We start from the raw sequence: 20,663 nt of genomic DNA, 5'->3' as shown, positions 1-20,663 counted from the left end.
CTTGTTGGCGAAGCTGCTGCTTTTTGGCCACATGGCCCTCCCTGCCACATGGCCCTCCCTGCCACATGGCCCTCCCTGCCAGTCCCCAGATAAAGTGCCCCACGAGGAAAGGAGCAGTTGTGTCCACGAGGAAGTGTTCCCAGGGCTGCTGCTTCCAAACACGCACGTTCTGGAAAAGCAAGAGGGGCTTCTCCATCTGGAACGTGGAAGGAGGCTCCAGCCAAGACGTGGTAATGTCCTGCCACCCTTCCAGCTACCTCTGCCATTTGTGGGGCCAGACAGGCTTCCTCCCTGCAACCTGGGGACAGCCTCACTCTCCTGTCCACACCCACCCAGCCCTGCATCATCCAAGCAGCCTGGCACTTCCCACCCCAACAGCAGTGACAGGGAGGACTCAGAGGGGGGCTGGGGCAAAGGACCTGGTCTTGCGAGCAGCTTGTCAGCAGAGGGCGCCTCCCGGAGCCCTGCCCTTAGTGGTCCTGTGTGAAGCCATGGGGCCATAAGATGCTTCAGGGGTCCGTTGTAGCAACAGGTGAGGGTCAGTCAGTCTTCCATTTGTGACCTTGACTCCATCTTCGTCTTTTTCTAGGATCTTGCTTAATCGCTCATTTCCTTTCCTGAAAAACCCTACAGTAAATCTCTCCTCTTCATTTTCACACATGGTCCCTCAGTTCAGACCTTTACAGTCATTTGCCTGGAAACAGCAAGTTTCCTTCATTCATTTGGCCATCCATCTACCTATTCATTCAATAAACATGTATTAAAGAATCTATAATGTGTCAAACACTACCCTTGGCACTTGGTGTGCAAGTATGAGCAGTAAGACAAGGTCTGTGCTGCATTAACATGTGACACGTGCTATGACAGAAATCCATCCACGTTACTGTGGAGACGCAAAGGCGGGCAGTGCCAACTGCACCCAGGGAGGGGAGGGCGTCACAGAAGGTTTCATGGGGGGATGTGTGTTGGGTTGTCAGTCCGAGAGGAGGCCTGTAGAGTCCTGGTGTTCCTGGACTTAAAGAGCCCGCTGGGCTCAGCTGGAGCAAGGGGTGCTGGGGTGGGGTTGGGGGTATTCAGGGAACTCCCCTGAGAGCTTTGAACTTCATTCCAGGAAGGAGAGTTTAAAGCAATCAAAGACTTAGTCAGTTTTCCTTTGAGAAAGATCCTTCTGGGGGCCCTGCTGAGGGTGCCCAGAGACGGGGAGGGCCTCAGCCAAGGCTCCAGCGATGGGAGCAGCATGGGGTCAGATGTGGAAAGTGTCACAGAGGTTCAAGGACTGGGTCTCAGAGGCAGGTCAGAAGTCTGGGAGGAAGGAGACAGCCAGAAGGGTCACCAGCCTCTGACCTAGGTGACCGCTCTGATGGGGAACGTGGACCTCTTCACTGGGCCCCTGCCTCCAGTTCCACCCCTCTGTGTCCTTCAAACTGCTACCAGAGTGCCCTTCCTAATGTGTGAAGCTCACCAGTGTGTAAAGTGACCGGTTTAGTCATATGTGTAAGCAAACAGTACAGTTCTTCCCCATAACAGAGCAAATGTGTGGCAACCTCATATTCACAGCCCCTCGCTGTCCACCACGCAGCTTTCCAGCCCTGTCCCCCCACTCCCTATCTCTGCCCTATCACCAGCCCACCGTGCTGTTTCACACCTCTGGGAAGCTGGCTTATACTCTTCTCTGTCTACAGTACCCTCTTCCTGCTATCCACCCTCCACTCCTACTCCTGCCACCCAACCAGCCTGGTCAACTCCTGCACCTCCTTCAAGTTCCACCTGAAGCCAGGGCCCCCACCCCCACCTCCCCTGCCCACTGCCGGGGCAGCAGGCCACTCCCCATCTGTGCTGCTGCTTGTCATGAACATGCCTCTATCAGGGCACACAGCTCACACTGTAGCGGTCTTCTCCTCTAGAACATAAACTCTCTGGAGGAAGGCCCAGTGTCTTACTTGCCTCTGTGCTCCTGGCACCCAGCACAGGCCATGGTGCTGTTAATGAACAAGCTCAAATGTCTGCACACTTCCTGGGGGCTTCAGGGATTTGGGTCACAGAGTAAGCCATCAGCCCTACACCTGGGGACCTTTAGAAATAGCCTTGCTGAGGTATAACTCCCATACCTTCTAGTTCACCCATTTAAAGTGCACAATTCAGTGCTTTTTAGTGTATTCCCAGGGTGTGCAACCGTCTCCACCATCTAATTGTCAAACACACTGTCCCTCACAGAAGGAACCGCGCACCCATTAGCCGTCACTCCCCACTGCCCCTTCCCCCAGGCCCTAGCAACCACTGATGTACTTCCTGTCTGTGCAGATCTTTCTGTCCTAGACATTTTATATAAATTGAAACATACAGTAGTGACTTTTGTGTCTGGCTTCTTTAACTTAGCATAATGTTTTCAAAGTTCGTTCCTGTGTCTCATATCAATACTTCCTTCTTCTTTTTGTGATCAGCTAATAGTCCATCATGTAGATATGCCACATTGGTTGTCCACTTGTCAGTTGAGGGACGTTTGGGTTGTTTCCATTTTCTGACTATTACGAATAATGCTTCTGTGATCGTTTGTGTACAGATTTTTGTGTGAATGTTATGTTCTCATTTCTCTTGGGTATATACCTACTAGTGGAATTGCCAGGGTCATATGGTAACTATGCTTAACATTTCAAGGAACTAAAAACTGTGTTCCAGAGCCGGGGCACCATTTTACATCCCTACCAGCATCGTACGAGGGTTCCAGTTTCTCCACATCCTCACCTACACTTCCTGTGCCCGACTTTTTGTAAGGTAGTATCTCTTTGTGGCTCTCGTTTGCATTTCCCAAATGACTAATGAGGGTGAACAACTTTTCATGTGCTCATTGGCCCTTTGTACACCTTCTTTGGAGAAATGTCTATTCAGATGCCTTACCTGTTTTTTAATTGGGTTGTTTATTTTCATTGTTGAGTTGTAGGAATTCTTTGCAGATTCAAGATACAAGTCTCATCCAGTTTACTTTCTCTTTGCTGCGCTCAGTCGCCTGGAAGGAGCACGAGGGGCTCAAGCACACAGACAAGGGGAGCCCCCGAGGTGCTGGCAGTACAGGCCACCCATGAAGCTCACTCTTTTGGGATTTCTTCCAGCTGAGTGTGGAGGGACAGTGGAAGGAGAGGTGTCGGGGCAGGTGCTGTCGCCCGGGTATCCAGCCCCCTATGAACACAACCTCAACTGCATCTGGACCATCGAGGCTGATGCCGGCTGCACCATTGGGTAAGTGTCAAGATCGACAGTTTAACGGCCGCCAGCTGTGCAGGGGGGTCATCACCCATGTCATCATCAGGCCACTCAGCTAGTGGCAGGCCCTGCCCACCACACCTAGAAGCCCTGGTTTTCAGTGGTGTTTGCTGTGACCCCATACTTGAGGTGGAACCCATGAAAAACCTGGGAAGGCCAGTCTCAGCCTGACGGGGCCTCAGTGCAAGTTCAGACAACTCTGTGGCCTGCATGGCCCAGTCACAATAGACTAACTGAGAGTATAGGCTTTAAGTAATGCAGACCCCAGTTTGAATCCTGGCCCATTTGCTGTTTGCAGGACTGTGGGTAAGTCCCTATGCTCTCTGAGTCTATCTCCTTCTATAGCATTTGGGTTATAATACTGGCCTTTCAGGATGAAGCACTTCAGTGAGACCTTGCATGGAGTGTGCTCGGCATAGAACTTGAAACATAGTAAATATTTAATAATGGCTCTGTGGTTACAACCTTCACAGTAGTGAGCATCAGCTTAGAGCTGTGTGACCCCATTGCTTCCCTTCTGTGGTCTGAGTTTCCTCATCTATGAAACAAGGACAAAAATGCTTGTGCTTTAGGGTTGTGGAGGGAATAATTACAAAAACCAATTCAGGTACTTCATACCTACTCCCTCAAAACAGAACTTCCTTTCCATACAAGCACCTGACTAACAGAAGCTACTTACTGGCGTTCCAAGGAGTCAGGAAAGAAAGGAGCATCATTTATCGAGCACAGGGCCTGGCACCTATATCGTCTCATTAACTCTTCAGAATAGTCCTATCAATACGAATAGTAAGCCCGAATAATAAATAGACATTATTACTCATCCATTTTATAGATGAGAAAACTGAGATTCTAAGGGAGCACCTAGTGTGCCTAAAGTTCGCACAGTGAATCAGAAAGCTGGGATGTGAGCCCAGGTCTTTCTGAATCTTCTACTATGTCATGCTGCTGGAGAAGCTGGGCCTCGGGCTGTGGTTCAGATGAGCTGTGAGGAAAAGAGCAGGTTGGGTGGCAGGATGAAAGAAGATATAGAAGGACGACCAAACAAGGAGGCGGGAGAGGGAACAGCCTGACTGGTATGGGGGATGCCTGCGGACAAGGGATGGTGGGTAGAGAGGGTTAGAGTGTGGCTCTCATGGAGGATCTTAAAATGCCACTGAACAAGAGGAGCCATGGAAGGTTCTTGAGCAGGACTGTCCCAGCAGGGTTATTTACAATGGAGAGAGCTCATGGAGAGAAAACCAGGCAGGAGTCTGTAGCCATGACCCAGAAGTGGGGTGGTGAGGATTTGGGCCGGTGGGAGCCAAGGCAAATAGCAGAAGTGTTGCTAGGAAGAGATCCCGGCCCTGGAGAATTTTCTGTGAAGGGGAACTGGCTGAATGGTGTGTTGCTGCAAAGGTACAGATACTCATTCATATATCCATCGATATCCATACATCCTTAGACTTGGTTCAACTGAAATTAGAGAAATAGATGAAGTGTTTGCTAGGTGCAAGTTTTTGAGCTAAGCCCTCTGCAAAATGAGGTCAGCAGAGCTCTGAGGGTTTTTGCACTGTTAGGAAGACAAGTTAAATATGTAAATTCATCCTGCACACTTCTGCTGGAATAACCTGAAAGGAAGCACACCTAATCCACTCACCCGCTGATCAGAAACCTTCCATGGCACCATGCTCACAGAAGCTAAGTATCTTACCCTGGTTTTCAAGGCCATCATGACCTCAACATACCGCCCCTACCTTATTTTTCACACTTCTTTTCAATGGCATTTCAGCAAAGCTAAATTACTGGTGGCCCCTGAACATATGCTCACTGCCTGCTGTGCCTTGTTTCCACTCTGTCCTCCCTGGAATGCCATGCTCCCTCCAAACGCTTGTGCCTAAAATTCCCATCCCTCAAACTTAAATGCATGTGTCAGTCCACCCAGGAGGCCGTCCCCAATCCCCTCTCCTGGGGGCCTTCTAGGAGTCATTTCTCCCTCTTCTGAACTCCCATTGCCTGTGGCCTGTATTTCCTTTCTGACACTGACCACTTTCCTCTTCTATTTATGCTCCTGCCTCACCTCCCCTGCTTGAGCTGTGGTCTCTGCCTGACACATCTCTGCTGGGCTCCTGACTGTCAGCATGCTGCTGCCTCCAGCACCTGGCAGGGGCTCAACAAGTATCAAGTGATGGATGAATGAATGAATGAATAAGTGAATGAATGAAGCAGGACTCAAGTATAACAGGAGTTATACGACTAGCAGATCCATGATAGTCCCTCAGTATTACATGAACAATGAGTGAAATCAAGAGCATAATGACTCTTTTACTTTAGTGCCCATGTATGCAAATCAGGAGACGGTTTTCCCGCCTTCCTACCTTGGAACATCACTCATTCATTCCTTCATTCCTTCGTGTAACAACTGCCTGTCTGTTTAAGACATGGCAACGTCTGTGTGAGGTGCTGACACTGCATAGAAGAATGAGACCCAGGCATTCCTGCAAAGGGGAGATATGCATGCCCACACAGTGAGGTGATGCCTCACTGCCCACCCCCGACACCCTCATTTGGGTAACCAGCTGCAAAGTTAAGGTGATCCATATTTACAATGAATTAAGACAAGCATGAAAAGCCCCTTTTGGGTTGGAGTCCTTGTTCAGAGAAAGGTTTAGTTATTATTTTTTAAATGAGAATATCTTCATTGAATGTTTCTATATGAAAAAATAGATGCTCTTTTTTAAAAATTCAATATGCAACCAATAAAGAAATGTACAAAGTAAAGATCAACAGTCCCCATAATTTGGCTCTGTTCTCCTCTACACACTCCACATAAGATAACCATTGGTTTCTGTTTGTTCTACTTATTCTTTTTGCTATTTTGTTATGTCAATATATACAGAAGCAGAAGCAATAAATATAGTTTCTCAAACAAGGTAATCTCTGCATGGCTCAGTAACTTACATTTTGATTTACCATTTCATCATATATCATCATCTTATTATGTCAATATATATAGATCGGCCTCATCCTGTCTGATGGCTACTGAGAATTCTATTGTGTGCACAACCATCATTTATTTAACTACCCTCCTATTAATGAAGTGAATGTTTTCAGGTTTTCACTCCAGTAAACATCCTCATTCATGAATCTTTGAACAGTTGTCCGATTATTTCCTTAGGAGATATTCTTAGGAGGCAGATTTTGATACATGACCTTGAGTTCTCATCTAGATAGTCCACCAATTCATTCATCCACTGCTTCCCCACACGCTTCACTAGATGTTGCCAACCCTGTCCAGTTTGATAGACAAAACGGTACTTAATTGTCTTAGTTCCTTCAAGTTCTTCATATATTTTTCTTCTGGGGAGTTAATTTTTTTTCATGCAGCCTGTTCAACCAGCTTGCTTTCTAAATAGTCTATAATTTCAGTTTAGATTTCTTATTAACCTGGATATTTAAGAATTCTTTAAAAAGTTATAAGTGGCTACATGTTTCATGTGATCTTTTTTATTATTTTTATTGTTACCACATTGTGCCTTTTTTATTTTTAGTATTTTTGTCTTATTTATGTTTTATGTATATTTGGAGAAAGTAAGAAGAGTAGGGTTTCACATATTTCTTTTGCATCAAATGTATTACGCTTTCTTTCAAACAAAATGTATCACGCTTCTTTATCACTTTGTTTTTAACTTCCTGTTGTTAGCGGATCTGATTTAACTAGCTCTGTTTTTCCTCTGGTGATTTGAAAGTTCTCTCTCTTATTTTTATTCTGCCAGTGACACTGTTTTTTCATTAATTCTGTCTCCAACAGTTTTGATCTTGTTACTTATCCCCCTTTATTTTGGAAATGTTGGTGTTTTCATGTTTATTTCAAGGAAACTGCATTTTTTTGCTTTCAGATCCCTCTTAACAAGGCTTCTTTTGTTTATATGGATGTATTGTCATCTTGTATCTCCCTGAGAATACTATTTATGTTTTGTTTCACAACATCTCTAGTTGCCCCCACCCCATAAACTGCATTTTGCAGTTGGTCCATTTGGTCTGTGATTGTTCAGCTGGATTCCTTTGAAGAACTAATTCTCTTTATATCCCAGGAGTTCTGTTGTTCAGTATCAAGTTGTAGCTAAGAGCTGGGCTCTGGTATCAGTCTACCTGCCTCTCTTACTAGCTCTGTAACTTGGGAAGTTCTTTTAAACAAGGACTCTGTACTTCAGTCTCTTATCTGTAGAATGGTAGAATTTGTTATTATTATTAAAGTATCATTGATATACAGTCATGGGCTCAGGTTTCACATGAGCAACATTGTAGTTACTACATTCCCCACTATTATCAAGTGCCCACTACATACCGCATTACAGTCCCTGTCCATCAGCATAGTAAGATGCTATAGAGTCACTACTTGTCTTCTCTGTGCTATACTTTCTTCCCCACGCTCCCCCTATAGTATGTGCACTTATCATAATACCCCTTAATCCCTTTATCCCTCCCTTCCCACCCACTCTCCCCAGTCCCTTTCCCATTGTTAACTGTTAGTCCATTCTTGGGTTCTGTGAGTCTGCTGCTGTTTTGTTCCTTCAGTTTTTGCTTTGTTGTTATACTCCACAGAGGAGTGAAATCATTTGGTACTTGTCTTTCTCCACCTGGCTTATTTCTCTGAACATAATACCCTCTAGCTCCATCCATGTTGTTGCAAATGATAGGATTTGTTTTTTTCTTACGGCTGAATAATATTCCATTGTGTATATGTACCACATCTTCTTTATCCATTCATCTACTGATGGACACTTAGGTTGCTTCCATTTCTTGGCTATTGTAAATAGTGCTGCGATCAACATAGGGGTGCATCTGTCTTTTTGAATCTGTGATCCTGTTTTCTTAGGGTAAATTCCTAGGAGTAGAATTCCTAGGTCAAATGGTATTTCTATTTTTAGTTTTTTGAGGAATCTCCATACTGCTTTCCACAATGGTTGAACTAATTTACATTCCCAGTGTAGGAGGGTAAAATGGTAGAATTTTAAACAGTACTCATCACCTAAGGCTGCTATAATGATTAAGTGAATTAACACATCTAAACACTTAAAAGAGTGCCTAGCACATAATTCCCAAGTAATGAGAACCCCCTCCAGGAGGTAGGTAGGTGTTTGTTCCTTTTACCCAGATGGAGCTTCCCCTAAACATAGCGGATTGTAGGTCACTCTTTAGAGTCACAGGTGGTGGATGCCATCTGTGTGTGGGAACAGGCTTTCCCTGGGGTGTGCCAGGTGGGGGAGGATATGGAGTGGCTCATAGGCCAGTCTGTGAGACTGTTCCAAATAGCACAGACACGGAAGGCTTGCCGACACCTCTCCTCACCCTGTCCCAGCCCCAGCCAAGCACTGGAGGTGACCAGAGGGATCTGTTGTCAGCCTCACCGCAGCAAGCGTGGCAAGGATAGCCGCTTTCCAGGAGTGCCCAAGAGGGATGGGGGGTGGCTGCTGGGATCAGTGATCAGGCTCAGCCCAGGGTAAGGTCCAAATAGGAGAATGGGGCCCTTAGCTGTGCTTGACAAGATGGGCTGGCAGTCAGATCGTGCCTGAACACAGGGGGCACCTGGAGCATTTGGCAAGTGTTTCTCCCTAAATGCCAATGATGAGACAGGCTGGCCAGTTAACTGCTTCTAGGACTGGCAGCTAATAGCAGGAGAGCAGATAGTGGGCTCTACCCTCCATGTCACTCTTTCCTGTGTTGTCAGTACATAGAACGTGGAAGTTCCATCTCATAGGGGTGGACCTCTTCTCCATTTCCAATGTTGGGTCAGAAATTTCCTTTCTATAATCAGAAGACCAGCTCAGACAAAAATTGGAGAATGAAAGGGGACAAAGCCTTTTCCTTTTGGTCCTGCCCCTCTACTGAACATTATCAAACACCTCCAGCATGCCAAGTTCTGGACCTGTTATTATTGCCCCTGTTTTATAGATGAGATCATCGAGGCCCAGACAGGATGAATGTCTCACAGTTACCAGTGATGTGAGTTTCAAGCCTGTTTTTGTCTAGCCCCAGTCTTTTCTCTTCCTAGTCTGTTATGCCAACCCTAGTTTAGTTCCATTTAACACAATGTTAACTGAACACTTTGTGCCAGGCACTGTGTGATGCTTTGCAGGGGGGAGCATACAGGCCTGACAAAGGCCAGCCTTTGTCCTCCAGCAGCTTATGTTCTAATGGGGAAATAGACCCAAACAGGTACCTCCAAGACAAGGTAGCTACTAGAAGTAAGTGCCAGCCAAATTCAGTAGTGGAGAAGAGAGAGAGACGTTCTGCCTGGAGGTGCAGAGGTGAACAGTCCAATCAAGAGCAGGGAAGGAGATGAAGGCATGAATGTGGGGAAATATAGGGTCTGTCCTTGAAAGAGCACTCAGTGGGCTGGAGACTGAAGGCTGGGCAGAGGGAGATAGGGTTGTGTGGGTAAAGAGCAGTCTCTGCGGGACCCTGGGTGCCAGGATGATGTTATTCTCAGTATAATGATGAGCCATTCGAATATTTTGAAGACACTTCTGTTAAAAAACTTGGAGCATTTACTCAGCGCCAAGCATTCTGCAATGAATGTATAAATATAAATAAGATAGTATTTTCCCTTCTATCTAAAGTTTAGATAGATACTTTATCAGGAATAGAAGTAGAAAAACAGACTAAAGCTGGCTTCAGCAGAGGGAGGTTCACTTTTCTCCTGAAACAAGCCTCTGAAGGCCCCATCTAGACCTGGTGCAATGGCTCAGGATGCTATTACCTTTCTCCTTGCTCTGCCATTCTCAGGCGTTCATCCTCATGGTTACCTATTAAGCTGCTACAGCTCCAGACATTGCATCTGTGTTCCAGCCTAAAAGAAGAGGGAAGAGGAGAGGGCACAGAGCTTTCCCCTAGTGATGGTTTGCATTTATTCAGGAGGAAACACCATCCTTACAGACAATTCCCTGCATTTCATTAGTTGGAATTTGTCATGCCTGGTTCAGGGAAAATCAATTTTGTTTTGCTTTTGCAGTTGTAATTGTAGACACAGACGAGAGTTTTAGAAAGGGAGTGCTGATAGGCCAACCTGCAGTGTCTGCTACAGATTCTAACACAGTGTGGTAAATGCTATAGTAGAAGAATATACACAACACAATAGAAAAGCATTTGCAAGGACAATTCATAATTCCAGGTGGTAGTTGGGGGCAGGGTGTTGCAGAGAAGTGTTATTCTAGTTCTACTTTAAAGAACAGTAGTAGTTCACCATGCAGGGTGGAGGTAAGGACCTCCATCTTAAAGAGCTGAAAGAGAGAAAGGGGTGCCCGTTGTCTGGTGTGACATGATGATATCTCCACTTCGGGAAGATCAGTGGTGGTGATGTGGAGGACAAACTGTCTGGTAAACCAGTGAGGAGCCTAGTATAACTGAGGAGTCTGGTTATATTCAGAAGAACCAAGTTTTGTTTCTTGAGTACAAATTTGTCTGGGGTCAGAGCTATGCGTGGCTGGCTGCACAGAAGGGAAAGGAGGAGGGAGAAGAGGCAGCCCTTCACAGACGTGCTTTCTTTTCCCTAAAGAGGTCTGGGGCCTAAGGAGAATGGAACTTACTATTCCTGGAAGCTTTGATTTCTGTTCCTAATGCCCATTTAGTCATGAAGCTCATATTTGGCTAATAATCCTAGTTTAATTTTTAACCATAGAGTTTCTCACTGATTAATGCAGAGGCCAACCTAGAAACTCCATTCTTGGCTGCTGGTCAGAACGCAGTAAGATTACCAAGAGAAGGGCCCACAGTTTTGATTAACCAGAACCCCTGCCCAGTGATGCTTGTTTTCCTAGGAGGATGCTGGACTGGACAAAACATCTGGCTGTGTCTGGAGCCGATTCCCCTGCTGCAGTTTCATTTCAGACATAGGGCAGCAGTTCCCCCACTGTGGTCAGTGCTGCTTGCCTTTTACTAGCGAGTGGGCAGCTGGCCCAGAGGAGGCAGAAGGCACCAGAAGCAAAGCTTCTGTTCAAGGCTCTTGCCAGAGGTTGTGGCCACAGGGTAGGCAGCTTCCAGGTTTATTTTTGAGCAGTGACAGTGAGTTAAACCTTAAACAGAGAACGTCCATGCATCTGCTCTGTAAGAGCTGACCTCAAAGAACTGAACATACGAGCAATAAACAGTGGGGCATTCCTTTGTCAGATTTAAGGGTTCAGCAAATCAGGGAACAGTCAAAAGGAGCTCAAAACTTCTTTTTGAAGGAGATGTGGACAACCTGGTAGGTGTAAATAGCTCTAAGAGTGGTGGTGCTCTCTAGCAATTTAGCGTTTCGTGGATCACTTCTAGAAAAAGAAACATAAATTACTTCAAATTATCCAAGAATAATAATCCAGCTGAGCTACGCTGAACACTCGAATTGGCTGGAATACCTCAACTTGACTGCCAGTTTACAAGGCCAGAAATGAATTCCAACATCTCTTAGGAGGAGAATAAACAGTTCGGCCGAAGAAATGCAGACCCTGTTGGTTGGTTACACTTGTTGGTAGAGACACACTAGAATAGATCTTTCCCTTTCAAAAAATAAGTAATCTAATAATCGAAAAATAAGTAAACAGATCATCAAAAAATAAGTAAAATAAACTTGTGTATGTCACTTAAAACATACGATCCCTAAAAAAGATAACCTTTTTCCCTAAAGAAATAGAAACATATTTTCTGAAAAGTTTTTATCACAGTAGACAGAAGAAAATTTAAATGGATATATAGATAATATTCTCATTTAAACATGAGAAATAGGGATGATAAGTAGACAATGGATGATGGAATGGGGAAGGGGAGCTCCTGAGATAGAAAGACAGTGACAGGTCAGTAAAGATGGAAAAGAAACCAAATACACAATAGCAATTAAAATGCACAGTAACAACATTTGCTTTGTAAGAAATACTAGCTTTAAAATAGGAGAAAGGCTAGAGAATCTCTCTGAGACTGCAAAAAGCATGAAGGTATGGAAGTAATGAAAGAAAGTTGCCAAATGTAGAAGACAGAGTACCAATCCAGACAGAATAAATGAAGAAGAAAAATAAGCAAAGAAACAAGGTATAGTAAATGCAAAATGTTAGCAAACTCCTCTGAGGAGAGAGACAGAAGGATGGACCAGAGCTAAAACATCCTCGGTCTTTGGTGAATTCAAAGGACTCATAAAGTTCCAGGCAAATGAATTTGATGCAACTTGATGAAAAATGAAACAGTTCCAAGGATGATAAAAAATCCCTAAAAGCTTTTGGCAAAACACACTCACAGGTAAGCATAAAATCAGCCTTCTTCAAATAAAACAGTCCTTTATGAAAAACTACCACCACAGCTAGTCCAACCCTCCTAAAATTTCTTCTCTGTACAAGCAAAGGCCTAAGCCAGTGGTGTTATGAGACCCAAAAATCGTTGATTCAGCTAGAATATAATATGCACAAAAGCTCCAGAAAATTGCTACTCAGACTTCTTGATGAACTTGCAATGACATTGCAATGATGGCCCCCAAAGATATAGATCGGGTCCTAGTGACTGGAGCCTGTACATGCTACCTTACTTGGAAAAAGGATCTTTGAGATGAGATTATCCTGAATTATCTGGGTGGGCTCTAAATGCAACCACATGTATCCTTTTAAGAGGGAGATCTTATAGACAGACACAGAGGTTAGAATGAAGAATGCCAACAGCCACCAGGGAAAGAAGAAATTATTTCATGTGATAAAATGCAGAGTCCACAATAACACTGTCGTGCATCTTTAAGCACCGTATAAGCTGAACAAGAAAACAGAGAGCAAAATCTGTCAGAAATACAAGGAGAAATTGAGTATGGTGGGAGACTTAACACATCTCTCTTAGTCAAATAAGAAAAATTGTAGAACAAAAATGGAGTTTGTTTTAGGTGATGTTACCATTTACTGATTTAAATCTATGTGTCAGGCTCAGTCCTCAGTGCTTTAAGTGTGATTTCATTTATGACAATCCTCTTAGCAACACTGCTGGATAGATGATGTTACTGCCTTTTCATAGAGGAGTAGACTGACCCTCTGCAAGCTCACCCAGTTAGCTGTCACAGAACTGGTATTTGAACCCAGGTCTTTGATTTCACAGCCACTGTTCCTAACACTTCGTTGTATAGCCTCTTCAGGAGACATGAGCCTTTCATTTTATGGAAAACATTTCTTTGGAGAAGAATAAAGATACATCTGCCCCTCCCAGAGTCCCTGACACCTCCAGGGCAGGTTCTGGCTAATGATTGGCAGTCAAGGAGCCTTTATTTACAGAGCGGTGATGACAAAAAAGCAACTGGTCCAAGGTCACTCAGCAAGAAAGAGTGCAATGCAAGGGAATAGCCCAGGTCCCGCATTAGTGCCCCAACCTCCCAGAACACCAGTCATCACAGCTTCCTCAGTGACCTGAACCCAGGTTTCTTCTTTCACTTATGGAAATAACAAAAGAATATTTTTCTTTCTATTGAATACCAGCTGGTCCCAGGAAAGAAGAGCCTCTAATTTTGCTCTAGACATCAATGCTTGCTTTGGGCTTTGGTCTGTCTGCTCAGTTTGTGCTCTTTGGATAGCACGACACTTTAATTATTATTGTCTGCTGTTATGATCATGGTTTAATTGTTGGTTTGCAGCTCCGTGGCTCAGAGGGGGGCATTTTATAAAACAAGTGCTATTTTCTTATTGTCATTTCTAGTGTCAGTGAGGATAATTTAAGCTGCATTCTCATTTGGGGACAGGAGTGATTTCTGACCCCCTTCTCCCTGCAGCAGCTGTTCGTTTGCATGCCATTCCCCCACCCCCCCCCAATGTAAAGATCCCCCGTAATGCCCTGTATGAGTACAGAGTCCGTTGTGTTCCTGCAGTGGTGACAGTTGCTTGCGCGTACCCAAAGGCCTTTCATATTCTGGGGCCCAGTCAGAAAGCAAGTGAAATCAACATGTCAAGATGCCATGGAGGTTTTTTTTCTGTTCTTTGCATTTCTTCCTAACATACAATGGAAACCCCAAAAGCAAGTTTTGCCTGTGGACAGCATTGAGAGGGGAAGGCTTCTGCAGTGAGAATCTGATGCTATCCTAGCTTTTCTAGCTGTAGACTCTGGTAGAATATCTCTTCCTGTCCTTGAAGCTGAGTGCTGTGAAACTTACCGGACTTACCAGCAAAGCCCTGGGGGAGCCTCAGTGGTGGGCTGGTGGGAGGAGGTGTGGGAGCGCCCTCCTCTGGGGACCTGCCAGTGGGAGACTGTGATGGAAGGGAGATCCGAGGAAACACTGTGATGGAAAGGTATGCAGAGCCCCCGAACAGAGACAGCCCCACAATCCAGGGCACACTGCAGTTGAAGCAGGCAGCAGCCAGCTATAAAATGAAGACCCAGCTGGAGGGAGAGCAAGCAGAGGTTCAGGAGAGCCCCCAGAGGCCAGGGGACTGCTCAGCGGAGCTGGCACACCTGTTGGTCCTCGTGAGTGCCCAGGTGGCACCCAGGCAAACCAGACACCAGACCTAGGACACTGGGGCCAACCCAAGCCTCTGAGGAGAACAGAGCTGCCCCCTCCCTGCCCCCAGCCCCGCCCCAGCACCACGGGAACCAGGGGCCACGCCTGCCTCGCCTTCTCCACAGCTTGTGCATCACCGCCATGCCCTGAGACTGTCCGCTCCTGCCTTCTAGGGCTACGCCTTCTTCTGGTCTTCCTCCTGCCTCTCGACTCCTCATTCTTAGTCTACGTGGGCTGCCCTTCCCCTGCTGATCCTTAATGCCAGTGTTCTCCAGAACTGCCTTCTCTGTGTGCTTCTCACACTGCATGCTCGTCTGTGGGGCTTTTCCACGCCCGTGGCTTCAGGCCTCGCCCTCTCCCACCTTCACTCGCTGCTTTTGTCTTCCTGAAGACCTTGTCCTTTCCTGGGGGTGCCTGCCTCTCTGTCCCGTCCGTGCCCATGTGGCCTCTCGTCTTTGCCTGGCATTCCCTTTTCCCACACTGCTCACCACCCCCTTCACGTGAACCTATCCTCTTCCTCTCTGAAGAAACAGAATAGTTGTTCCTCCTTCGGGGGCCTTGCCTCACCCTCTCAACCCAAGGTAGGGTCCTTTTCTGTACATATTTTACCATAGGACTTATCACACCACATTTAGGCACAGAAATATGCCATATTCCTGTCTGTATCACCAGTGCCTGGCATGCGATCTGCCCCTAGTATCTGCTAGCTCTTGAGTGAATGTGTGCATATTAGTATCTGCATAGGCTCAGAAAACCCACAGAGCGGGGAGCTTACAGAGACTGAGACTGAGGTGCAGCCTACCTATGTCTTCTGGGTTTAGACTATGCAACTAGCTCTGGCCCAGGGTCTGTGTGGCGAGGTCCTATGTCTTTGGTAGTGATAAAGCACCAAGATACAGTTGTAAGATCCAAGGAACTGGGTGTGGGCATGAAAAAGAGATGCCAGGACTTCCAGCAAAATAGGAACTATCTTCCTTAGCACACAGGATTTAAGTTGCTTTCTGCCGAGTGGCACAGTGGGAGTTTGGCTGAACTATGGGTGAGCCAGTCATTCATTCATCCATCAGTTCAACCAAATCAAGAGCTTAATGTGGGTAGGGCTTGTGCTGGATACCAAAGATGTAGAGATGAATGAGACACAAACACAGCAGTTAAGAAACTTAGTAAGACAGGCAAGTCAGTGAGTAGCTCTGACTAAGCAGGAGCGTGCAGCAGAGGCGTCTCATCAGACCAGGGCCACGGGGAGGTGTGGAGAAGCTCCCCACTGGATGTGGAGTATCTACCAGCACACATTAGTCAGGCGATGTATTCATTTACTAGAGCTGCTGTCATAAATACAATGGCTTAAAACAACAGAAATTATTTTTCTCACAGTTCTAGAGCCTAAAAGTCCAAAATCAAGGTGCCCATAGGGCCACGTTCCCTCTAAAGACTCTAGGAAACAGTCCGTTTATGTCTCTCTCTCAGCTTCTGGTACTTGCCATCAACCCTTGGCATCCCTTGGCTCATAGACATTCCACTCTAGTTTCTGCCTCCAACTTCATATGATCTTTACACAGTCTCCTCTGTGTCCAAATAGCCCTCTCCTTTCTCTTATAAAGACGTTCGTCACTGGCTCAAGGGCCTGTCCTAATCCCGCGGGACCTCGTCTTGACTCGGTCACATCTGCAGAGACCTTCTTTCCAATTAAGGTCACAGTCACAGTATCAGGGGATTAGAACTTGAGCATACCTTTTTGGTGGAGACGGTTCAACCCACTGCAGGAGGTGGGAGGGTGTGTGTGGGTGTAGGAATCTTCCAGGCAAGAGAAGTCCCTAAAGCAAGAAAATAAGAAGGAAAAGCATGAAGGGTGAGAGGCATGGGGGGATGGCAGGTGGGGCTCATGAAGGATTTGATGCGCCTCAGGAAGCCTGACTATTCTGTAGGGAAAGAACAGGTGTGTGGTTCAGAAAGCTCACCTGGCCCTGGTGGGGAGGGTGGACTGATCCAGGAGGGCCACTCACACTCTCGTGCCTCTGTATGTGCAGTTCTGTCTTCCAGTCTTCCTCACTCTAAATTTACTCATGCTTTTCTTTCCTCAAAACTGCTCCAAAGACACCTACCTCCTCGTTGAAGTTTTCCTTGCCTCTCTCAAGTAGAAGACACTGTGAAAGGCCATTGGTACGAGACAGAAGTGTTGTGGATACTGGCTGCAACCCTTACTAGCTGTTCGATGACCATCCCCCAACGCTTGCCTACATTAAGCCCTGGGGATTTCAGTTCCCCCTTCTGCAAGATGGAGAAAATAGACTGTAAACTGCAGAGGGGTTATAAGGATATTAGACAATATACATAAAGCACTTGGTGCGTAGATTATTTGCAGATGTTTAGCTCTCTTCATCCTCTGGGTATTTCAGCAGCACTTTCTTTAGCCCACTCTTTAGCACCTATTACACGTAATATGTTTACAGGGTCTCTCTCCTTCGATCAGCAGCAGTAGCCTCCAGGAAGAAGACACAGCGTCCACTTTTCCACAGCTCTCAACACAGAACTCAGCACACAGCCCACTGCTGCCCCAGTCTGTGTGGTGTCTGTGGCCCAAACACAAAAACACACATATAAGCAAGGCATCCTTATGAAGGGGGACCTTTCTCCTCTTCCCTTCCCCTCAGTGCCACCCCTGCAGGGGGCATGGTGGGAGCAGGGTCTGCACGCTGTTTTCAGTATTTCAATAGCCAAAAGAAGACTGGATGTTCACCTGCAGCGAAGTTGCTCAGGCAAACCCCAAAGTCTGTTTTACCCCTAATTATCCCCGTGGATCAGAACTTCTAACTAACATTTTACAGGCTTTGGTTTCTATAAGATGAGGAGAGTCTTCAGTAAGAGCCTTAATAAATGTGGTCAGTTTGGTAAGGCAAGTCTTCCCTGGTCATCAGCAAAGATGTATAACAAAAGGGTTGCTAGACTGCCACAGCCACTGCCCCCTTGCCAACTTCCCTGCATCCACTCTTAGCCTTGTCAATATTCTCATCTGGCAGCAGGAGTGATCTTCAAATGTAAATCAGATCCTGTCAGGCCTCCACTTAAAATCCTTCAATGACCTCTTAGCCCATAAAATGAAATCCAGACTTTTCCCCAGCCCACAGGGCCCCCACCTGGCCTGGCCTGGGCTGGCCACGCTTGGCCTGGAGATGACCACAGTGGCTTTGCATTGCTTAGATGATCTGGTCCAGTTCCTCCTTGGGGCTTTTGCACATCCTGCCCTTTATACAGAGAAAGCTCTCCCTACCTCTTCGTCTCCCCTGCTCCTCACCTAGCCAGCTCCCTGTGAGCCTCTCTTCTTGCTTAAATGTCACCTTCGTGGAGAGGGCTTCCCCAGCCACTCTGTCTAAAGTGGTTACTCCATCTCAGCACTCTGCTGTTTCCTCCACTACATTTGCCATAGCTGATAATCTTTTAATGGATTTGTGTATGCAGAGTATTGCCCATCTCCAGACACAACTGGAAAATGACACCCTGTCTGTCATCTTCACCATTATCTCCCAGCAACCAGCACAGAGGAGGTGTTTAAATAAATGAATTCATTGAAGAGGCCTGAGGCTTCAGCTTCGGGCCTGCCAACTGCCAGGTCACATTGTTTCTGCAGGCAAAGGACCTCAGCCCCCCTCCTGCCACTTCTCTTCACTTCATTAATGCCAGACCTTTGACTTGGTCTGATTATCAGATCAACTAAGCTGAATGCAACAACTGGCATTTTTAATTCATGGCCTTGAGTATCTGCCCTAGAACCTTGTGTCCTTTTCACATGTTAATGGCTGATCACTGAAAGGGCCTCTGCAGCACATGCCTGGCTGTGGGCCACAGCCTCTTCCTTCTGGAGGTGTGAGCAGCTTATCAGGGGAGAGAGGGAGCATTAAAGTCTGATCTGGGTGTTAATTATATAATGTAATTCCGGCCAGCTCTCTATCTAGCCCTTGACCTTGGGCAAATCATTCAACCTCTCTGAACCTCAGTATGCTAATTTATAAAGGTGGAAATGTTGGTACCTACAAAATAAGGGTGTCTGTGAGGATGGAATGGAGTAATGGGAAAGTGCTTTGTACACAGTGGTGGTGGTTCTATAACATTTTCTTTCATTTCCACTTTGTCTCCTTATTCTTTCTTCACAACTTCCTAACAGACTGGTCCTCCTGGGGTTTCATTCATTTGTTCTTCAGTTCACTCATTCATCCAATTACTCACCTTCAGGGACTTCAATCAGTCTCTAACTAAAAGAGGATAAAACCAAACTCCCCTGGCTAATTCTGAGGCCCCATTATCTTCCCTGTCAGTCCAGCACTATTTCCTGCAGCATCTTCACACCACCTGAACCCCACCAGGGTGACACCTTTCTTCCCAGGCCCCTTAGCCTCTCCCCTCAGCTTCCACGTCTTGCTTCATGTTATTAATCCAAAGAGAACACACTCCCTTTCATGCCAGCCAGACTTACAGTCTCATTTGCTCCTTCCTTCCTGACAAGTGCAGCCCACGAGAACCTCTCTTGTCTGAGAACAAGTCCAGAGCGCCACACAGCTGATTTCGTGGTCTTCTTCCATGGCTGGCTGTGGGTCACAAGCATGGGGTGACAGGGAAAGCAGAGACAGAGGGGGCAGCTTGGCACAGCAGTGAGTATGTGTGTTTGCTCTGCGTCCTGGGGGGGCTCCTCCTCCTTTCCAACCATGTGTGGGGCCCAAGTCTGCCTGGCTGTTCCCTGCTGAAAGCCTTGAAGAGAAGCCCATCTGGCTTCACTCTGTCAGAAGCCTCAGAGGGGAGGCCTGCCAGGGGACGTCAACACAGCCATTGAGAAAAACCCACATAGCTTCTGGTGGAATTGCCACCCATATCTATAAAAGGCTCTGCCTAGGAAATCTAAGTCACTTGAATCTTATCAGAACTAACTAGTTACTGGAAATAAGAAACATGCATACATCCAGCAATAAATGTGTCAAATTAAATCTTATTCATAACAGAGCAAAATAAAATAAAGCATGAATTTAATAAGTATGCAAAGAAGAAAGCCAGAAGATTGTACCAAAGTAGATGAAGTAAGCCCTCAATAAGATATCTACAGTGTTCATGGCTGGCTCAAATAAGCAGCATAAAAATACCAACTTGCCCAAATTAATCAATAAACATGGGCAATTCTAATCACCATATCAATAGGAGTTTTTGGAACTTGATAACTGTAAAGTCATCTGAAAGGCTAAGTTTGGGAAATTAGCTGAATTTTAGGGGAAAACTCTGAAGGGGAATTTGCCCTGTGAGAATATCAAAGTGTGAGAATATGAAAACCAACGCTGAGTAGCATAGCTACAAGTAAATCCAGTATAGAGAAAAGAGGCAGCCCAGACCCGGGGAGAGAGTCTAGAATCAGGGCCATGACCAGGCAGCACTTCAAGTCCATGGGGAGAGCCTGGATCCCTCACGTCAGGGGTCTTCGTGCCCCAGGCACCACGAGCACCATCCAGAGTGTCGAGCGCATCCTGGTTACTGGGCTGCAGCAGTGAACAAGACCTGGGCGCACACTCAGCAGTGAACAAGACCTGGGCGCACACTCAGCAGTGAACAAGACCTGGGCGCACACTCAGCACTGAACAAGACCTGGGCGCACACTCAGCACTGAACAAGACCTGGGCGCACACTCATGAGAACTATCTTCCATTTGGGGAGACAGGTAGTAAATGAATGAATGAAGTACAGATTGTAATAAATGCCAGGGAGGGAATAAACAGCTTTTCGATAGTCAAAATATGGAAGAAGCTACTTTAGATAAGTGGTAGGACAATCGAGAGCCCATTGGAAAAATAATGAACCTATAAACCTCAAAAAAAGAAAAAGGAACAAGTTCTAGGAAAATATTAAAGTTTTACTTTTAATCATTTTGGGAAAAAGAAGGTTTGCAAAAGCATAACATGACATCCAA

At 46.1% G+C, this 20,663-nt stretch overlaps 1 protein-coding gene across 5 annotated transcripts in view; it reads left to right on the top strand.

Moving 5' to 3' along the window:
• Window positions 1–20,663, top strand: part of CSMD2 (CUB and Sushi multiple domains 2) — a 600,037-nt gene that overhangs the window by 434,845 nt on the left and 144,529 nt on the right. For all 5 annotated transcript variants that reach the window (XM_073233614.1, XM_073233613.1, XM_037010709.2 and 2 more), the window contains one exon: window positions 3,108–3,234. In XM_073233614.1, coding sequence (XP_073089715.1) covers window positions 3,108–3,234 — 127 coding nt within the window. The remainder of the gene's footprint in view (window positions 1–3,107; window positions 3,235–20,663) is intronic.

The sequence above is a fragment of the Manis javanica genome, chromosome 4 (genome assembly GCF_040802235.1).
Source record: "Manis javanica isolate MJ-LG chromosome 4, MJ_LKY, whole genome shotgun sequence".
In the NCBI taxonomy this organism is placed as follows: domain Eukaryota; kingdom Metazoa; phylum Chordata; class Mammalia; order Pholidota; family Manidae; genus Manis; species Manis javanica.
The sequence above is the reverse complement of the archived record's forward strand: the minus strand, read 5'-3'. Positions and strand labels throughout refer to the sequence as shown.